Source organism: Megascapheus bottae, chromosome 2 (assembly GCF_031878675.1).
Source record: "Megascapheus bottae isolate mThoBot1 chromosome 2, mThoBot2.hap1, whole genome shotgun sequence".
NCBI lineage: Eukaryota > Metazoa > Chordata > Mammalia > Rodentia > Geomyidae > Megascapheus > Megascapheus bottae.
The window spans coordinates 83,776,256-83,800,620 of NC_143510.1; the positions used below are offsets into that span (position 1 = coordinate 83,776,256).

The 24,365-nt window shown below is 45.6% G+C and overlaps 1 protein-coding gene across 4 annotated transcripts in view; it reads right to left on the reverse strand.

Moving 5' to 3' along the window:
• Nt5dc3 (5'-nucleotidase domain containing 3) overlaps positions 1–24,365 on the reverse strand; it is a 93,955-nt gene that overhangs the window by 11,767 nt on the left and 57,823 nt on the right. For 3 of the 4 annotated variants that reach the window (XM_090328525.1, XM_090328522.1, XM_090328524.1), the window contains 6 exons: positions 14,411–14,595; positions 8,695–8,769; positions 8,214–8,269; positions 4,130–4,220; positions 3,164–3,301; positions 188–248 (listed from right to left, as the gene is read on the reverse strand). In XM_090328525.1, coding sequence (XP_090184651.1) covers positions 188–248; positions 3,164–3,301; positions 4,130–4,220; positions 8,214–8,269; positions 8,695–8,769; positions 14,411–14,595 — 606 coding nt within the window. Of the gene's footprint in view, positions 1–187; positions 249–3,163; positions 3,302–4,129; positions 4,221–8,213; positions 8,270–8,694; positions 8,770–14,410; positions 14,596–15,103; positions 15,180–24,365 lie in introns of those variants that run through there. The other variant, XM_090328523.1, reaches the window with a different exon arrangement.

Sequence of the window (24,365 nt, forward strand, 5' to 3'; positions counted from 1 at the left end):
TGGCCCCTTCCTCCTAGGTTACAGTGATATTGGGTTCTGGGACAAGGACACGTGTATGGCGCTGTGATCTGGGTATTTGCACAGGCCTCAGGAGGTATGTACACAGCCCCACACAGCCCCGCTCAGCCACAAGATGCAGAATATGCCTGCAGTATGATTCAAGTGCAGCATGCCGTAGAGACCCTACCAATGTCAGCTTCAATCGCTCTGTACATGATCCCTTTGATGTGGACGTCTCGAATTGAGTCCTGTCCAGAGACACATCATTGCATCAGTGAAGGAGAAACAGGTAGCCAGGCACCAGTGCAAGGGAAAGGACATTGGTGCTCTGTTTTAGAAGTCTGGTAATCCAATCCAACAGGACACAATCTAAATCCAGGCCCACTAACTATCCAAGGCCCCTTAGGAAAAGCTTAAGTTTCCATGGTAACAGTGATAGGTCCTAAGGTAGTTTTCCAAAGTCTCATAGCAAGAGGTAAATAAACTGTCATTTATATGCAGCAGCATCAGTGAAAGGCATCAGAAGATCCTGAAACAAAGGAGTTTCTGCTTTCACTCGCATCTCCCTTCCCCCATTCCCAGATCCATCAGAAATTCTATGACCCAAATGCAAGACAGAAATTAGGGACTATAGTCTCCCCCCTCTCCTTGTTGCTACCAAGAAACTTGTCAAGGACTCCATCACCGGGCAGGGCCATGTCTGATGGCAGATGAGTGGAAAAGGAGGTTAACTCTTTGTAGGCTCGTGAGTGTGGCAGCTTGATGCAGGGCAGGTGTCAATGCAGCCTCACTGCCACATTCCCAGGGAACACTGCTCAGGACCTCTGCATGGATGGTGCACTAGCGGCACGTGAAAACTTCCTGGTGGCTAAAGTAGGGGGCTAGACTGGGGACCCAGCTGTGACTAAGTCTATCCCTGCTGGTAAATAGGAAATTTCCATCCCTGTGGGCACTTCTGATCTGGGTGCTAGTGGCTACTAGCCACTCTAGAGACTGAGATCTGAGGATCTCAGACTAGGCAAGAAAGTCTGTTAGGCCATGATCTCCACTAAAGCCAAAAACAAAGCTATAGCTCCACTACCAAGAGTGCAAAATAAGCTCAGACACAGTGCCTAGACACACACACACACACACACACACACACACACACACACACAAAGAGAGGATACTTTTGGCCAAAACCTAACTTCAATTACCTTTCAACATAAGCCTGCTTGTTCTCACACCAGCAATAGAAGGCAATGGTTAAGGCACAACTGCCAGGCTTAAAACTTAGGTTTTGCCGTTACTAGCTATTTAATCTTGAGCAGGTTACTCAAGCTCTCTGTGCCTAAAAGCCCCTACCTGTAAAATGAGTTGATGATACTACCTTACCTTCAGGCATTACTGTGAGAACTTAGTTAATTCATATGTGTAAAGCACTCAGAAGAACTATGCCTGGGACAAAGCTTCACAGTGTTTGCTACTGGAGGTAGTGATTCTCTTAGGGACTTGAACTCTGGGCCTGGGTGTTGTCCTTGAGCTCTTCAGTTCAAGACTAACACCCTATCCCCTTAAGCCACAGCACCACTTCCGGTTTTCAAGTGGTTAATTGGAGATAAGAGTCTCACGGACTTCAGTGTCTGGGCTGGCTTTGAACTGTGGTCCTCAGATCTCAGCCTCTTGAGTAGCTAGTATTACAGATGTGAGCCACCGCACCCAGCTTGGAAGTAATGATTCTTATAGCTAAAAACTCAGTAAACACCTCTCCCTGTTGATGCAAAGCTTGGCCACATATGACTTGTAAAGACAAAGTGCCTATGTGCACACAAAAAGAAGAGAGCCTGGCACTGGTGGCTCATGCCTATAATCATGGCCACTCAGGAAGCTGAGATTTGATAATCACTGTTTAAAGCCAGCCCAGGCAGGAAAGTCTTTTTAAGACTCTTATCTCTAATAAACTGCTCAGAAAAAGCCAGGAGTGGAATTGTGGTTCAAATGATAAGAGTGCTAGCCTTTAGAGAAAAAGACAAAGCTCAGGATAGTGCCCAGGCCCTAAGTTCAAGCCCTAGGACTGACACCAAAAAAAAATAAAGAAGAAGGGGGGGGAGGAAGAGAACTAAGTATTTCAGTGTAGCTCAAATTTTAAAAATCAAAATTTAAGAAAAAAATACCAATGTAATCATACTGATACTGAGAAATTTATCTTTTATCTCCCTAAAACCCCCCATGTGGTATGGTAAAAATCTTATCATAAATAGAGAGTAAAGGTATTTTGATATATAAAACATATAAATGACTTAACTACATACATAGTATATATAAATACATAACTACTGTTATTTGCCTATATTTTATTATTTTTTTTTTTTGGCCAGTCCTGGGCTTGAGCTCAGTGCCTGAGCACTGTCCTTGGACTTTCTCAAGGCTAAAGTTCTACCACTTGAGCCTCAGCACCACTTCCAGCTTTTTTCTATGTATGTGGTACCGAGGAATAGAACCGGGGTCTTCATGCATGCTAGGCAAGCACTTTAACCACTAGGCCAAACTCCTGGCCCCTTGCCTATATTTTAATATATTACCTATAAATACATATTACATAAATAAACATGTTTAGGTACACAGGAAGTTGACATAGGCTAGCAGAAGCAGGTAACTGCATATACATGCAGCTTAGAATCTATAACCACTGCTTGTACCGGCTCCAGAAGGTCCGTGTCTGTCCCTCAAGGAACCCTGGCTTCTTTATTCCCTGGTTCTGCAGGGCCTTAGAGCACGGGGCTCAAGCTTTGTAAGAGAAAGAGAAGGCCCATACACTAATCTCTCTCCATCCCACTCATAGCCGGGCCATCATTCTGGATACAGTGTGCACCCATACACAGGTATAATTATCTTGTAGCAACTAAAAAATGTCTACAAAGTCCTGCCCCTGGGCTGCACCAGCAGACAGGCCCACGGTGGGTGTGTGGTCATGTGGGGAGAGACACCCTTCCTGGAGCAGGCTTGGGCTGAGTGAGTATGGGCTGCCCTTGGTGCCAGGTAACCTGGGTTTTTAGTGGAGAAGGACTGGAAATCCAGCCAACAGAATGATCCCCATCTTAGGATGCAGACTTCTGTCCCCTTGGAGACCCGCAAGGAGGCATGTCATGCTCCGGGTTCCCGTGCCTGTCCACCCCCACGTCACCTTGACGTCCTTGTACAGGTGCACGGGCTCATAGTCGATGTTGTTCTTCAGGAAGTATTCGTTCACGCAGGACAGCAGTGTCATCTCGGGCAGGGAGAAGATGTCCATGAACTGTTTCATGGTGTTCCCGTGAGAGCTCTGCACACAGGGAGAGCTTTAGACACGGAGGCCGGGCTGGACAGAACCAGGGGCTATGGTCTCAGGAGGCTTCCCCATGGCCAGCGGGCCAGTGGCCGGTGATTCCCCCTCCCCAGCAACAGGGAGAGGGTGGCAGCAGAGCAGTGCTCGCCGGTTCTGAGCCTCAAAGCAGGGCTGGTGTCTGGCTTTAGGGGAAACTGGGACAAATCTGAGCCCTCCACAGGAGTCAGGAAAATGGGTTTCCCATGGGTCTCTGGGGCAGCCACAGCTGCTGCACTGAGAGTCCTCAGTGACATGGAGCCTGTCAGGGACACACTTGAAGAGAAGGATGGGGAAAATAGTAGAAGCACGAGAAGGTGGAGAGAGCCTCCACCAGGTAGGATGAATCATGCAGGAACCCGGGGTGGCTCTGTCACACACTAATGTCAACTGCTTGTGAGAAGTATGTGAGTCTGGTTGTTCAATTCCTACAGCTAAGAGGCCATGCTTCTGGTGTGAAGTGTCCCTCCCAAACGGCTCCTGGGCTGCAGGTACTACTCAGAGGTGACTGGATCCTGAGGGCACCAATTTAATGAACACAGAACACCTTGAGGAGTTCGTGGCTGAATGGGCTACTAATAGCTAGGGCCTGGCTGGAGAAAGGCGGCCACTCGGGGTGGGCCCTGAAGGCCTTATCTTGTCCTGCTCCAAAGCAACGAGGCCCAGTGACCACGGACTGAAACCTCAGAAAGCGAGGGACCCAAACTAACCCCTCCCTCCTTCATGTTGCTCTCCCAGTTAGGGAGAGAAGGCACAGCCTGGCCACTGAAGTAAGCAACTTCTCATCACCTTCCCGTAGAAGTCGCTCATCTGCTCCAAGGGCACGTGAGACCCCTCGTACATCTCGATGACTTCTTCATCAGGGACCACACTGAGGCCTCTGGAAAGGTCGCACAAGAGAGAAAGAACATCCAAACTCCATCCACTACTGGGCAGGAGACACTGCTGTGACCAGGCGGTGACCAGTGCCACGGCAATAGCTTCGAGCACCAGGGTGCAGTGTTCCTACTTTAACTATGACTACCCCATCAAGATTAACACCTAATACCATGTGACTCCTACGGCACGCCGGCAGAAGGTGAAGAGATGGGTTACTGGCATGCTTCTCAGCCACCCTAGGAGGGAGTCGGTGTTCTTTCCATTTCCCAGTGGGACAAATAAGGCAAGGCCAAGGGCAGGGTACAAACGAGGCTTCCCTGGGCTCTGGGCCTAGGTTCTCAAATCACCAAGGTACAAGCTTTCCTAGAGGCTTATAGCAGAGTTGGGGAGGGGAGATTGTTTTTTAATGTTTTTTAACACCTTAGAGAAGACAAAAATGGGTTTTTGTTTCTATGGCACTCATCCTTCTGACCTCTCAAACCTTATGCTGAGGCACAGTCAGACATGAGAGGAAGCCCAAGACCCAAGCCAGGTAGTGCAATGGCACCCCAGAGGGGACACCCTGAGAACAACCCCAGATGCTAAGTGACACAAAGGCTAGCGCCCTCACCTGTAAAGAGACAACACTCCTGCCTCTGGGATTTGCAAAAACGTCTGGGTCTTCTGCCCACAGAACAAAATGCTGAAGACAGTGTCTGCATTTCACTCTCCCCTGCCACCTGGACTCACTGGCCCTAGAGTGGAGAGAGGGAGGGGTTCCTCCACCCTCTGCAGGCGAGGCAGCATTTGAAAAACATCACACTGCTAGGAAACTGCAAGAGGAACCTGACCAGTAACACCACTGCATCACAGAGGGGCACAAGGAGATCAATGAGAAGTTCATGACAGACAAAAAAAAAAAAAAACAGACTGCCTTAGCCAGGCACTGGTAGCTTATGCCTGTAATCCTAGCTATTCAGGAGGCTGAGATCTGAGAATCATGGTTCAAAGCCAGCCTAGACACAAAAGTTCGTGAGACTCTTATCTCCACTTAACCACTGGAACACCAGAAGTGGCACTGTGGCTCAAGTGGCAGAGCACTAGCCTTGAGCTGGAGAGCTCAGGGACAGCATCCAGGTCCAGAGTTCAAGCCCCATGACCAATGAGAAAACAACAACAACAACAAAACTGACTGCCTCACACCCCACTCTATCCCATACCAAAATACATCAACCACAAAGTACATGCTCTCTTAACTAAAGGAAAGGCCATTTCCATCCCTCGCCTGTAATCTGCATCCCTGATGTGTTTGGTTAAAGGCTGATACTTTGCTTGGGATCCTGACTGACTTGTTTGAGCTGGTCTTAAAAAACAAACGAAGCACAGTGCTTCTTTTAGCTTTGCACCACTAGTCAGGTAAGACCTGAGTAGCAAACCAGATCATTCTAGACTGTGGATAACAGCTCTCACTAAGTAGCAAGAGGAAGACATCCACAGTGCTGGGCTCTCATGTCAGAACATAAGCAGGAAGGGATCAGCTGCTACCCCATCACAAGATCTGGCCCTCATTTTCATGGACAGCACTGCTGGAAAGGTGAACAGGTGCATGCTTAAGGTCCCAGTAAGTAAATGTTAGTGCAGAAGAATAGGTGAGCTCCATGCACTGCAGGGAGTGGCCATACCCACTCATCCCTGCTCCAAGGCTGTTCCCACAGATGGACAGCTAACTGGAATCATTGGGCAGGAATGAGGACAGCTCTACCACATCTGAAACACTGCAGCTCAAAACAAAACTTACTGGATGAGCAGCAATGGCTCATGTCTATAATCTGAATTACAAAGGAGGATGAGGTCTGGAGGACTGTGATTCAAGGCCAGCTTAAGCAAAAAAGTCTATGAGGCTGTATCTCCAACTAACCAGCCACCTACCCCCACCCCCACCCATAAAAAATATCAGAATTCAAGTACTAGAGTGCCAGCTGAGCAAGTACAAGGCACTGAGTTCAACCCTAGTACCTGTCAGAAAAACAAACATTGTACCCAGTCCATTGTTGGATGATAAGAATTGCAGAGGTTAAGAGGACAGATGTGAACACATCTGCCCAGAGTTCAACTCCCAGGCCTTAAGTCATCAAGGTACTGCCTGAACAAGACAATGGAGAGCAAGCAGTAAATGCAACAACAACAACAACAACAAAAAATACACAATTAAATTTCTAACCCTGAGTACAGAGAAATACAAGGAACACCAACAAGGAAAATTGATTAACTACCAGGCTCACTTAGTGGCACCAGGAAGCTACTGCACATGTGCTCCAGAAAAATGAGAGCAAAATCAGAAAGAGATAGAAGCCAGGAAATAAACAACCAATCAGATCAGAATAAGAGAGGGGAGAGGGGTGGAGCAAGAGGAGGGGAGGGGAGAGGAGGGGAGGGGAAAATGAATAAGATTATCAAAGAACACACAAGTTAATGGAAAACAAATCATGCCTGGCACATGATGAAACATTTTGGAAAATAACGGACCTATGAAAAAGCAAAATGTGAACATGAGGTGATTAAATCTAAGAAAAATCACACACTATACATTAAAGAAATAATAATTACAGTGCAACACTTGGCTTAGGAGTAAACATGATAAGATCTGCAGCGTCACAGTGTAAATAATAGCTAGTATGACAACCAAATACTGAGGTCTTAGGGAAGGTAGAAGACTGAGGTGGAGAAGGGGCCAAGGTTAAACCCTATCTACCACAAAAGGGACACTGGCCAGAACTAATCAGTTAAGAAATAGAAGCATGAGCACACTACCCAGAAGCAGCAGGAGAAAAGTGTTCAGGAAGTGTGTTTGGTGTCTGGACAGGAAGGGAGGACCCAGGGTGGTGTCTGACCCCACGGCACCTTTAATACTGCTTGACCACCGACGTACATGTGGTCACCAATTAAAAATTTTTTAAAACTCGGGCCAGGAGTTTAGCCTAGTGGTTAAAATGCTTGCCTAGCATGCACGAAGACCCAGGTTCAATTCCTTGGTACCACATACATAGAAAAAAGCCGGAAGTGGTGCTGAGGCTCAAGAGCTAGAGCTCTAGCCTTGAGAAAGTCCAAGGACAGTGCTCAGGCCCTGAGCTCAAGCCCAGGACTGGCAAAAAAAAAAAAAAAATTTTTTTTAAAACTCATGTGGTTACTGTGTCTGACTTTATTACCTGGTATATTTGTTTATTTGAAATAGGGAAGGGAAGGGGGAAAACAAGATGACTAGGAGGGAAGGGGAGAGGGAAAGGGGGACAAAAACATGGGAAGGGGTATCAAGGTTCCAGAAGTAATGTACCCACTACCTGACGAATGTAACTGTAACCCCTCTATACATTATCCCAACAATAAAATACAATAAAATAAAGAAAATATAAAAAACAGTTCTTACATAAGAGAAGAATCAAGGCTAAACTACACAGCCTTTTTACCACATAATTGTTTTAAGTTATAGGAAATAAACCTAAACACAAATTATACTCTCGACTCCATTTCCAAAGTAAAATTAGAAAAGGTAAAATAAGTTACAAAGACATCCTGCTAAGCAAAGGTACTTGTACACATTCTAATGAACAGGAGAGGAAAGAAAGGTCTTCACAACCTTAACCACCCAATCAGATTGGGACAGTGCTCAATTCCCCCTAAAGAACTTTCTCCCCAGGACCTACAGCTCACACTCCCACTCCAGAAAGCTGCCCCCCTCAAGTCTGCCCATGGCTCCCCCAGTGGCCTGAGCAGGTTCCACCAGCACCTGGGTCCCAGTGGTTTGCAGTCTTTCTCTTGGGTGGCTTCCTACGAGTTCCCTGAGCAAGTCTTGAGGCCAAGCCCTCAGTGGCAGCAGGAACAAGTGCTCCATAACTGTTCTTGAGGGAAAGAACTACTGAATAAGTGAATGTGCCTCAGGCCACATGCTGCAGCTCTGCTTGTCCCTGAAACTAAAGGACCTCAGTTACTTGAGCAAATTCAACTGATCTCTGCTTACCTGTAGACTGTGCCCAGCTGGATGTAATGAAAAGCATCAATCTTCATCAGTATTGCCTTTAAAAATATAAACAGATGCATGTGTAAATACTGCACAAGAATCTGCATGCAAAGTAAGCAACCTGGAGTCATTATAAAGCCTATCAACATTAGTTGCCCAAGAGGCACAGTTTCTGGAAGCTAAGGGCTTTTTAAAGATATTGTGTATCAGCAAAAGGAAAACAGATATAGCTACTGGCTCCTGCGCACAGTACCAAAAATGTCTATGGCGACAAGCATCACTCCCAAATGGCACTCAAGCGTTTCAAAATGTTTCATCCATGTATTTTTGAATTCTTTGGTTCTGCAGTCACAAAGAACACCACTTCCAATGCAATGTGCTTTCTCTTCATCAAGAAACACCACCACAAGGCCATTTCATTAGGCCCCATATGAACTGTCAAACACCTTGATGTGGCAGAAAAGCATGCGAGTGGACTTACCCTCTGGACATCATAATGCAGCCCACGGATTGCAAAATTTGGGTCATACTCGTACTTCCGGATTTCCATGGGGTACTGAGAAAGAAGAAAGGAGCTGGTTTCAGCTAAGATGCATTCAACCCAGGGTAGGTACAGATGCTCTCAGTTTGGACGGTGGCGTTGGCAGGAGCGGTTCACAGCTTGTCCCACTGCTTCTGGTCCAAATACCTCCTGGCCACAAAACTCTCCACCCAGCCCTGGGCCCTATTTATCTGGCTGAGCATATAAGAGGCACTGACACATTGCAAAAGTGCTGGCCCTCATTTTCTACTGCACCAGGGATCTAGGTGACTCCCTCTCTCCCAAGTCTCAGAGCTGAATCACAGCTTCCCTTCCAGAAGCCCAGACGTAAGGAGGACTCTCTGCTACCATGGGCAGGCCTGGCTATCCCCATTCTTCAGAGGGACACATCAGGGGTATCAAGGACCCCCAGCTGGGGGGCAGGCGGTCACAGAGGCTGGATCTCCCTGAGCTGAAGAGAAGACATCACCAACTTGTCCCATCCCGCTATAAACTGCAAAAGCAAAACCCAGAGGACCACCAAGAGCCCTTGGAAATGTCTCCAAGTCTCCCAGGCTGCACTGCTTCCTCCTCACAAGCAGGGGCATGTGGAGGAGGACATTCTCCAGCCACCAGGCTGAACCCACACAGCAAGTTTTCCCATCAAGCTGCACAAACCACTAGCTCAGAATGTCACATGTGAGCTCATTTATCTAACACCTGCCATGTGTGCCAAGAAATCACCAAACTAATATTTCCACTCGTGGGTGTTTCCAAGAACTCTGAACACCATGTACAGTTCTGCATCCTTATCCACAGGCTTACCCACAGCCCACATGGAACCCAGCAATAATGCCACAGCCCTGCTCACTGAAGCCAAGAGCTTCAGCACCTCTGAAAATGCCTTTTAAACAATGGAGTGAAAAAGGAATGAGATGCCACAGAGGAGCCATCTATTAAAAGATCATGGTGGCTCTGTTACCCAGCTACTTGGAAGGCAGACAAAGGGAGGATCACAGTTCAAGACCAGCTAGAGTGGAAACTTCCTGACACTCCCATCTCAACTAATAGCTGGGTATGATGATGTGCACTCCAATCCTAGCTATGAGAGGAAAAGGGACGATGTCACAATCTGACGGCAGCCCCTCACATAAAGGTAAAGCCGATTCACAAAAAAATAAATACCAGATGCAGGCGGCTCACACCTGTAATCTTAACTACTCAGGAGGTTAAGATCTGAGGATCTTCAGTCCCAAGCCAGTCAGGGCAGGAAAGTCCATGAGATTCTTATTTCCAATTAACCAACAATAAATAAAAGCAGCAAGTGGAGCTGTGGCTCAAATGGTAAAGCACTTACCTTGAGCAAAACCAAACTCAAGAAAGCACCCAGGCAAAGTTTAAGCTCCAGGACCAGTGCCAAAGGAAATAAAATAAAATAAAAATAACAATTAGGGCCAGGAGTTTGGCCTAGTGGTAGAGTGCTTGCCTAGCATGCACGAAGACCCGGTTCAATTCCTCGGTACGACATAGTAGAAAAAAGCTGGAAGTGGTGCTGAGGCTCAAGTGATAGAGCTCTAGCCTTGGAAAATCCAAGGACAGTGCTCAAGCCCAGGACTGGCAAAACAAACAAACAAAAATAATAACAAAGTCAAAAAGGACTGAGAACATGGCTGACGTAGTAGAAAGCCTGCCTAGCAAGCATAAGACCCTAGGTTCAAACTCGAGTACTACTAAAATGAGTAAAAGATCGTTATACCTTTATTGAGCTTCAGACCAGGCATTTTCTGCTCCATACCACACACTAGACCAGGCCTTTGCTATGACATTTGCTTTTTCCTTACTTCGCCAGCATGAAGGAGGCAAAGTATTCCATGACTACTTTACACTAGTGAATAATCTGAGGATCAGCTTCGAGGATGGTCACAAAGCCACATCACAGTTGTGCCAATATTTGAACCACAGTCTGTGTCACAACCAGTTCAAATCCTAACCCCATGATTCAATTCTTCTAATACTCTACTATGTGAGGCTCGCCTCCAATCATGCTTTTTTTGTGATTAAGTCTTAAGGACTGTTCTGCTCAGGCTGGCTTTGAACTGTGATCCTCAGAATAGCTAAGAATACAGGTATGAGTCACTGGTGCTGGGAATTAACCAATTCTTAACTAATTGGGACCTCATACTGAAGACTTTCAGCGACAGAAACAGCAGTCAGCAAGAGGGGTTCAACAAGGAGCCTTAGAAGGCCGTTCCTCTTTCCTGGCTAACTGCAGGTCTCCAAATGTATCACAATGTTGTCCAGGTTTCTGAGGCCTAGATGCCTGAGTACATTTGTTTTCTAGAGTTCTCAGTTTGGAATTTAAAGTAGGCTGGATTATGAGTCTAATTAGGGCAAGGCAGAAAACTAGAAAAAAAATAAAGCTGTCAGAAATCCACATAAAACAGAAAGTGAATAGAAGGATTTTGATGGAGAGCTAGTCCAAGGTGAAGCTCAACGCTCTCAAATGCCTGAGGAATTTAGAGACGTGTATTTATCAAGCATTTATACAATGTGTACTTTATGTCAAGCACAGCACCAGAGCCAGGGAACCAAAGCAGCAAAAATCTCTGCATCTGAAAGGATGCGTCCCTCAACACAGAGCCTCCAGACAATATAAAGAAAGCACAGTCAGGAGGTGGCACTGAACAGAGGAGAGCAGCAAGCCCAGGCTGGCCACAGACAGAAAGAGTGAGCCAAGAAGGAAATAGAGCAACGTACAAAGGTAGGAAGGAGCCCGTGAGAGCAGAGGGAGGAGAGCAGGTGTAAAGAAGCTGAAGAGGAAGCTGGGGACAGGTGACACTAGAAGGCTTTCATTCCAGTGGGAGCCAGATGCATGGTTCAGCATCAAGAGTGGCTGCCTAGCAAGCATGAGGCCGAGTTCAATCCTCGTATAGACTGCCCTGTCCCCATCCGAGAAAAACAGTAATAGTCCAAGTGCAATGGTAAGGTCTGAGGTGATTCTGAGCACAGGAGTATCTTAGTGTATTTTGTTTTATGGCATCACTGGGCGTTGAACTCAGAGCCTTACGCTTGAACATCTAGGCAGGTGCTCTACAATGAGCCGCCACACACTCAGCCCTTCTTGCTGAAATAAGATCTCTCTCATTTACATCTAGACTAATCTGGATGGCAAACCTATGTATGCTTCCTACACAGCTGGGATGACAGGCGAGCATCACCATGTCCAGTTGTGATGGGTTGAGCTAGGCTTTCCTTCATTCCTTGTCTAGGTTGACCTTGCACCACAAGTTTCTTACTCTCTGCATCCTGAGAAGCTAGGATTACAGAAGTGAGCCAACAGGGCCAGCTTACCCAATATTTTTATTTCTATTCTTGATAAGAATTTGCTCTTGCTTGGTTTTTAAAAAAAATGTAATCAATAAAGGAGCTGAATCTTTTAATTTGCTTTTCAGAGAGATGCTAGGTGTGAAATATATTGTTCTGTCTGTCAATGTGCATCTCATGCTCCCCTTAGTACCAGCACATGAAGCACACAGAGCCTTGGCAGGGGAGAATGCACGAAACTGCTTCTTGGAAGCACTGTGTTGTCTGACTGGAACAAGAGGAAAATCTGCATACGCATAACTGGCTCTATTAATATTCCTGATATAATTAGCTTTATAGCACTTCTTTTTACCATCATAAAGGGGATGTTTCAGTGATTATAACTCTACAGGCCTCTCCATCAGGACCCCATCTTTTCTTTCACCGATCCGTTTTATCTCCCAGCCCCCAACTGCATAAATATTTTATGTTCACTTATTTTTCATTTTCATTTTCATTCTAACAAAACTACCCATGATAACCCTCTGAGGGGCAGCCATAGAGTGTGGACATGTTAAGTCCCTTGGGAACAGAGACACTTGAATTCAAATCCTGGTGGTACTGGTCTTGAGTTCACAGCTTGAGTCGAGGCTCTTTCCTCAAACATACAACAGAGGCAACATGTCTATCCAGGGCTCTCATAAAGACCACACTAATGGCAAAAGTACTAGAGAACACTTCCTGAGTGTTTTCTACCTGCCAGGTGCTCTATGAACATTTAATCTACTGACCTTGCTGTCATGAGGCCCACTTTACAGAAGAAACTGAGGCTCACAGGACTTGTGAGTTCATCAGATTGTATAGGAAGCCAGTGATGGAAGTAGCATTTGAACAGGGCTGTCAGGATGGAGGACCTGTGCTTTGGGAACCCAGAAGCCCACCTGTGAACAGAGCTGCATTTCTTAAATAACACTGAACTCAAAGAGAATGCTACTCCGACAGGGACACGACAGGCCTCCACAGTGGGTGGTAGCTGGATGATGCAGGGCCGAGCTGGATGCAAGCAGGGAACAACCTGGTTATTCACAGTCCATGCCCCCTGTCCATACTTGTTGGGTTGGGTCTCTCCTACAGGGCTTCACACCGGGTGAGGTGGGGAAGGTGTTAGGGAACCAGAGCATACACAGAAGAGGGGGCCCAGGTGGTGAGGAGGAACAAGAATGATCAGCCTGGGGAAAGCAGTCCTGAAGGGCATAATGGCTGCTTTATAAAAGGTCCAGCCTGTTGTTTGTCCAGTTGATTCATTAGTCAAAGGTAAAACAGTAGGGACATCCATGATTTGGGTATCTAGATTACTCAACACCCACCTACTCTCTCCAACCCACCCAGCTCTCTTCTGCGGGCTGGAATCCCACTTCCTTTGCTGTTTCCCCAATTCCTTGGCAGACAAAGTTGCTGTGCTTCCTCAGCTCTGTCAGAGATTCACAGGGGTCTCTATCAGGGAGCTGCATAACTGGTCTGCATACCTGACCTTTACCCATCCTGTGCCAACAAGCAGGCTGGTCTCTAAGGAGGTGTGGAGTCAAGGTCAAAGAATGAACAAAGGAGGGAACAAATGTGAAAAAGATAGAATGGTGACAGCTGCACAGAGGCAGAAGTGTCTGGCATCACGACCAGAACGAACTCCTGTCCTGACTGGCTCCAGGCTACTGCAGAGATGAGAACAAACTCTGCCCTAATGGATTCTAGTCTGGGGCACAGGTCAGAGCTGTGTTGATTGGATGGCAGAGGCATTCTCAAAGGGCATGAGCCTGGTAGGCCTCCAGATGCTTCTCAATCTCCTGCTGCTGAACATGGTCTCAAACAAGGCTGGGGAAAGAAGTTTTCAGGATTTCCTTCTTCAATAACAGTTTCCAAAAGCACTGTGCATCGGAAGTCGTTCAAATATTCTATTTACATAAGAAAGTAAATCAAGCCAGGGCTGCAGGTGAAACAAGGCTTATCACTGGAGGAATTCAAGAAACCACACTACACACTGCAAAAAATGAAAATGTAAATATCTACAGATGAGCTGGTGTGTAGCCAGGACCATGTTTCCAGAAAGAGATGATTAGGGCTGGAGGCATGGATCAAGTAGTAGAGTACACGCCTTGCATACATAAGGCCCTGAGTTCAAATCCCAGTACTGGGAAAAAAAAAAAAACAAGCAAAGAGACATCTAAAGAGTCTCTTAAACACAGCTATCATCCAGAGAAGAGATACTTGGGATGGGAATTAACTACTCATTCTTCAGCAACAATTCTCTAAGTGACTTCACAGAGCTGTTCACCTATCTCAGGGGCAAAGGTAGGGAGAGTGAAGCCTGTGGCCATACCCGGTGTTCGTTGATGAGAAGGTCCCGAGCAGCACTGAAGATGAGCGTGTGGAGGTGCTTGGAGTAAAACACCAAGGTGTAATCATAGTCAAAGCCATAGATCTCGATGTCAGACAGGCTCAGCTCATTGTTGGAGAAAATGGCATCTGGGTTCAGCAAGTTGCTCATAATTGACGGAACCAACTCTAGGAGCACAGAAAACATACATTAGGCTGCAGAATAGGTGTAGTTAGCTTGGTTTCTACATTAAGTGAAAAAATAAAGAGTGTTACAGTGATCTTCTCCCTCCTGTAAATCTCGCTCAGTCAAAGGGGCCAGACCCAAAGGCCATCACTGCATGGTTCCACTTATATAACAAGTCCAGAGAAGACAGAGCTAGGGTTGGTGGATGCAACTTTGTGTGAGCACTTGCCCAGCATGCATGAGGCTCTTGGTTCCATCTTCCTGGTGTGGTGAGGTGAGGTGAAGTGAAGTAAGGGTGAGAGTGGGTTAGAGATGGGATGGAGGTGAGGTTGAGGGTAAGGTGAGGTGAAGTATGGTGAGTTAAGGTTGGGAGTAGTGGCTCAAGCCTGTAGTTCCAGCTACTCTAGAGGCAGAGATCAGGATGATTGTGGTTCAAGGCCAGCCCAAGAAAAAAGTTATCAAGATCCCCTCCCAACAAATAAGCTAGACATGGTGAAACATGCTTCACACCTATAATCCCAGCTACTGGGAGGCATAGTTTCGAGGACTGTGGTTCAAGGCCATCCCCTGGGCAAAAACGCAAGATCCTATCTGAAAAACAAAGTAAAAAAGGACTTGGGGGTTGGCTCAAGCAGTTAAGAGCAAAGCCACAAAGCAGCCAGGCATGGTGGCTCACGCCTGTAATCCTACCTACTCAGGAGGCTGAGATCTGAGGATCAAAGTTCAAAGCCATCCTGGGCACAAAAGGACCTGAGATTCTTATCTCCAATTAACCTCTAGAAAACAGAAGTGAAGCCACAAGGACCTAAATTCAAACCCCTCTATGACTCCTCAAAAGAAAGGGAAAAAAAAAGAAAAAGAAAAAGAAAAGCATATATAGGAACAGCAAGTGGATTAGTGGTTAACCTAGAACACAGAGAGTGAGTCTCTTTTGGGGGTGATGAATGTTCTAGAATTGGCTGTGGTATTGATAACGGCAGAACATCCCTTTAGTACTATTATATAAACCAGCAAAGGGAAGTCTTCAAAAAGTGAACAAATCACTTGACATCTCAATTCTATCTCAATTAAACTGTTTGAAAAACAACCAACCTCACAAAGAAAGATTTGCTTCATCTAAAAATATGTGCTAGGAAGTGGTGCTGTGGCTCAAGGGGTAGGGTGGTAGCCTTGAGCTGAAGAGCTCAGGGACAGCACCCAGTCCCAGAGTTCAAGTTCCATGACTGACCAAAAAAATAAAATAATATATATATGTGTGTGTATATATATACATAGAGAGAGAGAGAGATGTGCTAGCTATAGATTTTAGAAGATAAAAATGCCAATAAAATTTAAATGACATACCTCATTTTCCTCATCTAACAATTTTACCAATTGATCTCCCACTGTTACACAGGCTCACACTGTACTCTTAAGTTGAACCTTCAATCATAATCCTATTCTCACATCATTACAGTTTCTGAGACTATCACCTTAGACTACTACCTAGGACTTCAGTGTATTTCTGAGTCACAATCAACCTAAGAGTTCTGTTGCGAGTCTAGGATTTTTCCTATTTAATGAAACTAACTTGGCAGTAAGCACACTGCATATCCATCTCTGGATGTCATCTTCAGATGACACTGTCAGCTGCTCGGTTAGAAGGAGGATTCCCCACGCAGCAAGACAGTTCATTTCACTGCACCTGCTGTAGGTTCCCAGTCACTCCCTGCTCTAACTGCTTGCAGAGATTTCTAAGGGATAGTTTCCATTCCTTCTGAGAAAAAAAAAAAATGCCCACCTTACAAACCAAAGAAAAAGGGCTGGGTGTGGCCCATTGGTAACAGGCCGGGAGTTTGGCCTAGTGGTTAAAGTGCTTGCCTAGCATGCATGAAGACCCGGGTTCGATTCCTCGGTACCACATACATAGAAAAAAGCCGGAAGTGGTGCTGAGGCTCAAGTGGTAGAGTTCTAGCCTTGAGAAAGTCCAAGGCCAGTGCTCAGGCCCTGAGCTCAAGCCCAGGACTGGCAAAAAAAAAAAAAAAAAGCTCAGAGGCCCTAGGTTCCATCCCCAGCACGGGAAAGGAAAAACAAAATCTAAAGAGCTACAATGAGAGATGTCAGACACCTTATTTTTCCAATATGTTGAAATATTTTGCTATTTTTATTCTTCAAGGAAATAATTCATCACCCATGAAACTACAGCCATTTACCAAGATGATTTTTTTTAACTTTAAAGAGCAAATGAAGAAAGTAAACAGAAAAATCCCTAAGGCAGAAATAGCAAAGTAAGGCAACACCAAGACCCCTGCATCAGTCCTCACCACCATCACTTTCTAGAAGCTATAAAGAACGTGGACACACTGTCTCTGGAGTTGTGAGAAAATTTCATAGAGCACAGTGGAGATCTCAGTGTTACTATTTCCCATCCAAAATTACTAGAAGAAAGCAAGCTATTCCATTACTAGCTTTGTGGGAGATAAATGCAAGACAGAGAGCAGCCTTCCCCACTCTAATGGCGCTGGAGAAAACAATCTTCTCAAGGAAATCTAGACTGTGGAGTCTAGAAGCAAACACTCAGCAGTATACTGCAAAAGACATTATCATTTCACAACCAGAACTGCACATGCTGCTTTTGAGACAAAAAAAAAAAAAAGATCATCCTCGGGACAACCACCTTGCCCACTACAACAGCCAGTATCGCTTCTGGAAATGGTGTCTGTGTGTGAGCCAGAACTCCTGGGCCCAAGGGCTCCTCCTGCCTTGGCCACCTGAGTTTAGGACAGGTTCCCGCCACTGTGCCCACCCCCAGCAGTTACTATGTAATAGTAACCAACCATCTACTATATGTAATCAATAGGGCTCCACCTTATCTCAGTTAATTCAATAGACAACTCTATTCACCAAATGCCATCTCCCTTCTTTGTATGAGCACAGTTGAGGTACTAGAAGTTACTTAATTCACTGAAAGGTATACAGCCTGCCCAGTGAGAGGGCTGGGATTTGACACTGGGGAAAGTGGCTGCTGAATCTATGTCCTTAATCCCTTCCCTAGAATCATGGGAGTCCAGCATCATCCACGAAGGCTGAACTTTCTTCTAAACCAGAACAGAGCTGGTCTGTCCTTTCTGAGCTTTCCCTCTTCTTTCTGTTCATTTCTAAGAACTGAATAGTCTTTGTTTCTGCTCTAAGAAGCCATCTGGAATAATCAAAGTCACTCCTCCAATCAGGTGCCAGGGCACAGTCCTGCTACAGCTCCGCTGGGGACCTTAACCAAAGCTATAGACTCCTCCCCTTAGCAGAATGTACACAGATTCTGCAGGAAATATTGAGGTGCTGTCACCTGCAGCCTGTTTCCATATTATACCAAGCCTTTATAGACCCATGTGAATTTCTGGACCACTGAAGATACAAATGTCTGAATGAATATACAAATTTCTCACACACTAGATATGACTGGTGTCTGCAGCCAGTGTTCACTCACAATTATACCTAATTTGTCTCTCTTGTCAAAGCTAAGTGACCTTTGTTATTGTGTTTTTGCATTTCCTTTTTAGTTTTTTATTTGTTTTGTGCCCGTACTGAGGCTTAAATTAGGGCTTGGTGCAATCCCTTAGCATTTTTGTTCAAGACTAGCACTGTACTACTTAGGTCACAGCTCCACTTCCAGCTTTTTGATGCTTAATTAGAATAAGAGGCTCATGAATTTCTCCTATCTGGGTTGGCTTTGAATCTCGATCCTCAGGTCTCCCTGTCCTGAGTAGCCAAGATTATATAGGTGTGAGCCACCAGAGCCTGCTGAACTGTTTTTTGTTGTTGTTTTTACAAAGGTTGTGGTTGTTTGCTTGCTTGTTTCCTTCACAAATAACACAGCTACAAAGACAATAGGCAGACTGGCATTTAAAGAACCTTGAAGGCAGAGACTTCCCAAGAACCAGGGGAAGGGAGAACTTCCATGCACTTCAGTCTTTCCTTTCACAGCCAGTGGCGGCTGCAGCGATGCTATTTCCTGACAGTGACCAGACAGCATCGTTCCTGGGATGTCACGATGCAAGATCACTTACAGACTGACCCAAAGCTTCACTTTCACAAGAGACCTTTGCAAGGAAGCTCTACCAGCTGGTCTGAATTAAGGCACAGATTTAGAAACAGTGCTGACAAGAAAGCAGATATGCCTGTCTCCAACCTGAAACCACGTGAAGCAGTTAGAGAAAAAGCAATAGCGGAAAACCCACACTCAGCACACCCTAGAAGGGCACAGGATTCCCCCACTGGCCAGAGCCTGAGCGGCATCTCCCACATCAACGCCAAGCCATCACCTGAATGCCTGGCTGCTAAGTGTCATCCTCAAAACAGGCCCAAGGAATAGCCTGGGGAGGCTAGGAGGATCCCAGCACCCTGTCATCACTATGGTAAACCTTACGAGCACACGAAGAGCTCCATGTATGCCTAGCTGAAGTAGAAACAAGAGGAGGATGAAGATGAGAAAGTTAATCCCTTCTGTAGACAACAGATGACAGAGAGCAAGACTACACAACTGGGCTGGAAAAGGAAGGCACAGCTCTGCTACTGGCCCTTAGCCTTGACTACAACTGGGCCACTCTGAGCTGGAGGCTATGTGTCCCCACCACAGTGAGGTTGAGGGGGAGGTCCCCGGCACACTTGGCACCCTGGCTTCTAGAGCTCCATCTGCAAATCCTACCACACAGGAAATGGGCTAAATAACCTACAGAAAGAACTTGTCACTTTCTGATTTGACTGAGATTGGCTTTTTATTATTAATGATACTATTATTATGGCAAAATTCTCATACTTACTTTCTGATGGACGTTCAGTGTCAGCGTCAGTTCGCTTTGTTGTGTCCCTACCACCACAGAAAACTGCAGTGGCTCAGGCTCTAATGCTAGATACTCAAGAGACTGAAATATGAGGATCATGGTTCAAAGCCAGCATAGGAAGGAATGTCTGTGAGATTCTTCAATTAATCACAGAAAAATCTGGAAGCAGAGCTGTGGCTCAAGTGGCAGAGTGCTAGCCTTGAGCAAAAAGAAACTCTGGAAAGCAGTATGGTGATTCCTCAAAAGACTAAACATATAGCTCTCCTATGACCCAGGAATCCCATTCTTTGGCATTTAACCAAATGTCCAGAAACAAGAGCATACTAAACTAGCACAACAATGCTCATTGCAGCATTATTTACCATAGGTAAGATATGGAACCAACCCAGATACCCCTCAGTAGAAGAATGGATCAAGACGATGTGGTATTCACACAGAATGGAATTCTATGCTGCCATCAGAAAAAATGACATCACCCCATTCGTAAAGAAATGGAAAGACTTGGAAAAAAAATATATTAAGTAAGCCAGACCCAAAGGAACATGGGTTCCATGGTTTCCCTCATTTGTACACATCTAGGACTTCACTAGAAGGGGATTACAGTAGCTCAAGAGCTATGTACAGGGCCGGGAATTTGGCCTAGTGGTTAAAGTGCTTGCCTAGCATGCATGAAGACCCGGGTTCAATTCCTCGGTACCACATACATAGAAAAAAAGCCAGAAGTGGTGCTGAGGCTCAAGTGGTAGAGCTCTAGCCTTGAGAAAGTCCAAGGACAGTGCTCAGACCCTGAGCTCAAGCCTAGGACTGGCAAAAAAAAAAAAAAGAGCTATGTACATAAGGTCATATAGGATGAGACTAAACAAAATGAATTCTAGGATATGGGAACAAGAGGCTTATCTTTGCGATTATTGTTTTTAATGTACTGTGTTATTTCTTTTCTCTTTTTTTTCCCCTTATGGTTAATCTCATGTTGTTACTGTGTCTGACTTTGTTATCTGGTATATTGTATATTCATTTATTTATTTGAAATAGGGAAGGGAAGGGAGAAAAACAAGATGATTGGGGGGTAGGAGATGGGAAATAGGGATAAACAAGAGAAGGGGTATCAATGTGCGAGAAGTAATGTACCACTACCTGACAAATGTAACTGTAACCCCTCTATACATTACCCTGACAATATAATAAAACGGAAACTCAGAGACTGCCTATAATCTGTTCCTCCAGACATCTCACAGACGTCACACTGCATACTCTCAAGGTTCATCCATGGTAAAGCATGTGTCATTTCTTTTTGAAGTGTCTCTACCAATGATCCACTAGTGGAAATGAGCTGCTCTTGCCCTCTGACTCTGTGGCTGTTGTATGCAAATCTCTGCCCAAGCCTCTACAGTTCCACCCTTTTGAACAAACACCCAAGAGTACATCCAGCTCATAAGAGAATTCTATGCTTAATTTCCCGCTGTCCTCCTTGGCAGCTGCTCTATTCTTCCACTTGCTTTGGGACCACCTCAGACACTATTTCTTGCCTAAATTTAGCTTTAACTCTGACAGGGAGAGAAAATGAAGGATGCCAGAACTGAGGTTCAGAATCAGACATCCTTCCTGGTAAATACCTGAGCCTGGAAAGTTCAATGTTTGCTGACTGCCCTGTCTACTTCCATGTTCTTCTAAATGACTCCTTTAACAACAGCCCCAAACCCAACAGGGATGAGCTGTCACAGAGCAGCGTGTGGGTCAGACACTCATGGCCTGTATGGAGTCAAGAGACTACTGTCTTCTGTTCCCTCTACCTACCCACACACGGCTCAGATCAGCTGTGGCCAACAGATCAAAGGCAAGAGAGCCAAGGGACATGCATCACCTCCAAAGCAGTACACAGACACATGAGGCATCAATGACACAAGATAAAGAAGCCTGGAAAGCTAAGCCACAACACGGAGGTTGGCCTCGGGAGCTGCAAAATTCCTGGTGGACTTAGCATGAATAAGGAAAGCGCTTCCCTGTTCACAGGGAAGTCGCTGAGATTTTGGAGCTGCTCGTCACTGCATCATAATTTAGTCTGCCCTTACCATGTCTCTGGATCCTCTAATCCCCTGAATTCCTTTGGGAAACCTCCCCTCCCCAGCCCTCAGCCTGTGTGGTCTGGATATGTCCAGGTGACAGTATCTCTTTGTAATATATTTCTATGCTGAAGCGGCAGATGCTCCTCTACAAGTGAATTCATAGTCAAACTTTAAACCTTCAATTCTTTGTCTGTGCCTGGCAGTGCAAATGAAAAGGAAGAGCCAATCAACCCCAGGCTACCCAGAAAGTCACCTGACTGCTAGCAATGACACACGCCTCTGCTCCTTTGCCTAAATTCATGAAAACAGGATTCTCAAGGCCATCTCTTCTGTCTTCCAATCTCAACCTACTAAATTGGGGAGACGCATACATAACATAATATGCTTTTCTCACTCAACCATCGGCCCCCACCCAGCTCTGTCAGATGAGGTGGGGAGCTCAGCCTTCTGTCCTGCCTGTCCCAGTCTCTCCCAGGACACATGAGTAGCAAGTCTCTAAACACAACCATGTGTCACTTCCCAAGGAAGAAGAGTCACCTTCAACAGCTTGGGAAGGAAGCTCAGCGCTCACTGGAGTCTCCCACACGCCTTAAGGCTGCTGAGAATTGACTTCCTGTGAGATTTCTGCAAGGTCTTGTTCCTGTCCTCTCTGACACAGCCAGTTCTATCAATGGCTGCCTGAAAGTGTGGGTGTGTTCTTTTGTTCAGTTAGGGAACACTGCAAATTTTACATTAATTTCCCTATGTTGTGTTGTCATGCCAACTGCTATTACTGCACACAGTGGTGTCTACTTAATGTCCTCTCTGCTAGTAATGAGTTACTGTAGAAGCGGAGCTGAGCAGAAAGTGTGACACAATGACATACACATATTTCCTGAGTGCCTCTTTTTGCACTCAGAGGTTTTAATGCAACTAGTTTTAGTCAGAAACTGTTTCTAGCATATCTAGATTGTCAAAAAACCACCTCTAGGGAGGGAAAATGGGGCACAGCTGGTTAAGGGTCCAAAATGACAAGTAGAAAAGAATGGAATCCAGTGTTCTACAGCCTGGCAGGCTGACTAAGGTTAATGATAACTTATTGGATATTTCAAAGTAGCAAACCATGTATCAAGTCAAGCTAGATGGGATGAGTACACTTGTAATCCCAACAATTTGGGAGGCTGAGGCACAAGGGCTGAGAGTTTGAATCCAGGTTGGGCAAACTTAGTAAAACTCTGTCTCCTTTAAGTAACAGAGCACCACCACCAAGGCAGAGGATGTAGCTAAGATGCAGAGGGCTTGCCTACAAGAGCAAGGTCTGCCAAGAAGTCTCTAAAGTGCTAGTTCACTGACTATACACCATCATCACACTCTGCACACACAGCAGTATCACACCGTGTCTCACAATATGTCCAACTGTGTGTCAATTAAAATACAACAATGCTCTATGCAAAAAAAAAAAAAACAAAACAAAACAAAACAAAACACTGGGCCTTCCACAATAGTAATAGACTCCAAGACAAAACCAACTACCAGGTTCTCCGCACAAAGGAGGTGTAGTCGACTGGCCCCTTCTCAACCTCTAAGCACATGTTCCAGCTGAGATGCCATCCCAGGGGAAGACACCTCTTTCTCTCACCAGTCCCTCGTGGGATCCCGTCTCAGGTGGTAGCCTGGCTGCCTGAAGTCAGACTCAACCAAACAGAAAGCAGCCTTGCCTGTGTCTTTGTCTTTATAGCATGATTGAGGGGTGAGTGATGTGTCAGCGGCAGAAAGACTGGCCTAGGAAGATAATAAGCACATCCAACACCCCAAATATAATCCCAGTCCTCTGCCTGGCCCTCCCCCAGACCACTAATACTCTTCTTTGGGGGGGGCAGATTCCTATACATTTTCTGGGAATTTATCAAAGTGGAACCACATTACTTGTGGAATTTTGTTGTTGTTGTTGCCAGTCCTGGGCTTGAGCTCAGGGCCTGAGCACTGTCCTTGGGCTTTCTCAAGGCCAGAGCTCTACCACTTGAGCCTCAGCACCACTTCTGGCTTTTTTCTATGTATGTGGTACAGAGGAATCAAACCCTGGTCTTCGTGCATGCTAGGCAAGCATTCTACCACTAGGCCAAACTCCCGGCCCCATACTTGTGGAATTTTTATAAACTGGTTTTCTCCCTACTAACCTCAATGGACTTTTTTCAATAAGTGTTTACCAGACCTACTGGGTATCAGCCTCAGCAATGGGGTACCCACCTCACAGGAATGGTAAACATGTCATAAAGCATGTCACCGCTGGAGGAGACAGCATTACATGGACAGAGACGGGGGAGCCTCACCGGGTTCCAGCAAGGCCCAGGAGTAGAGGCATGTGGAAGGCTTATTGCTCCAGTCCATCTGACAAGAAGCCTTCCTTTTCCCTTAGTTGACATATTTTGCATCAACTCCAGGGAAAAGCAGCCCTCAACAAACAGAATTACTCACCTAAGAAATTAGTAATGCACATGACATTTATCCTACTCCCACCAAAAGTTAAAATTATACCTTCTGACTCTGTAAGTAATATCTGTAATTCTCACTACCCTTAGAAATCCATCATGCTTCCTAAAGTTCTAAAAATAAAATCATGTACAATCTCACTTGAAACAAGGTTCGATATAATAATGCTTTATGACTAGCTTGTCTTAAAAGTCATTTAATAAAAGGCAAAGTTAACACCTCAAAAGTACATTTAGCTTCAAGGGAAAACAGCATGGAGCTATCTCAAAAGACCATGTATTAGGCCAGCAATCACTTATTTCCATTACAATATGGAGGAAAAAGAAAAGAATAACTATCAGTGCAAAGCCCTCTCCCTCCTCACCTCGGCACCACAGAGCACAGGAAAGAAAAGGAATGAAGTCTAAGGTATGTCAGGGTGAC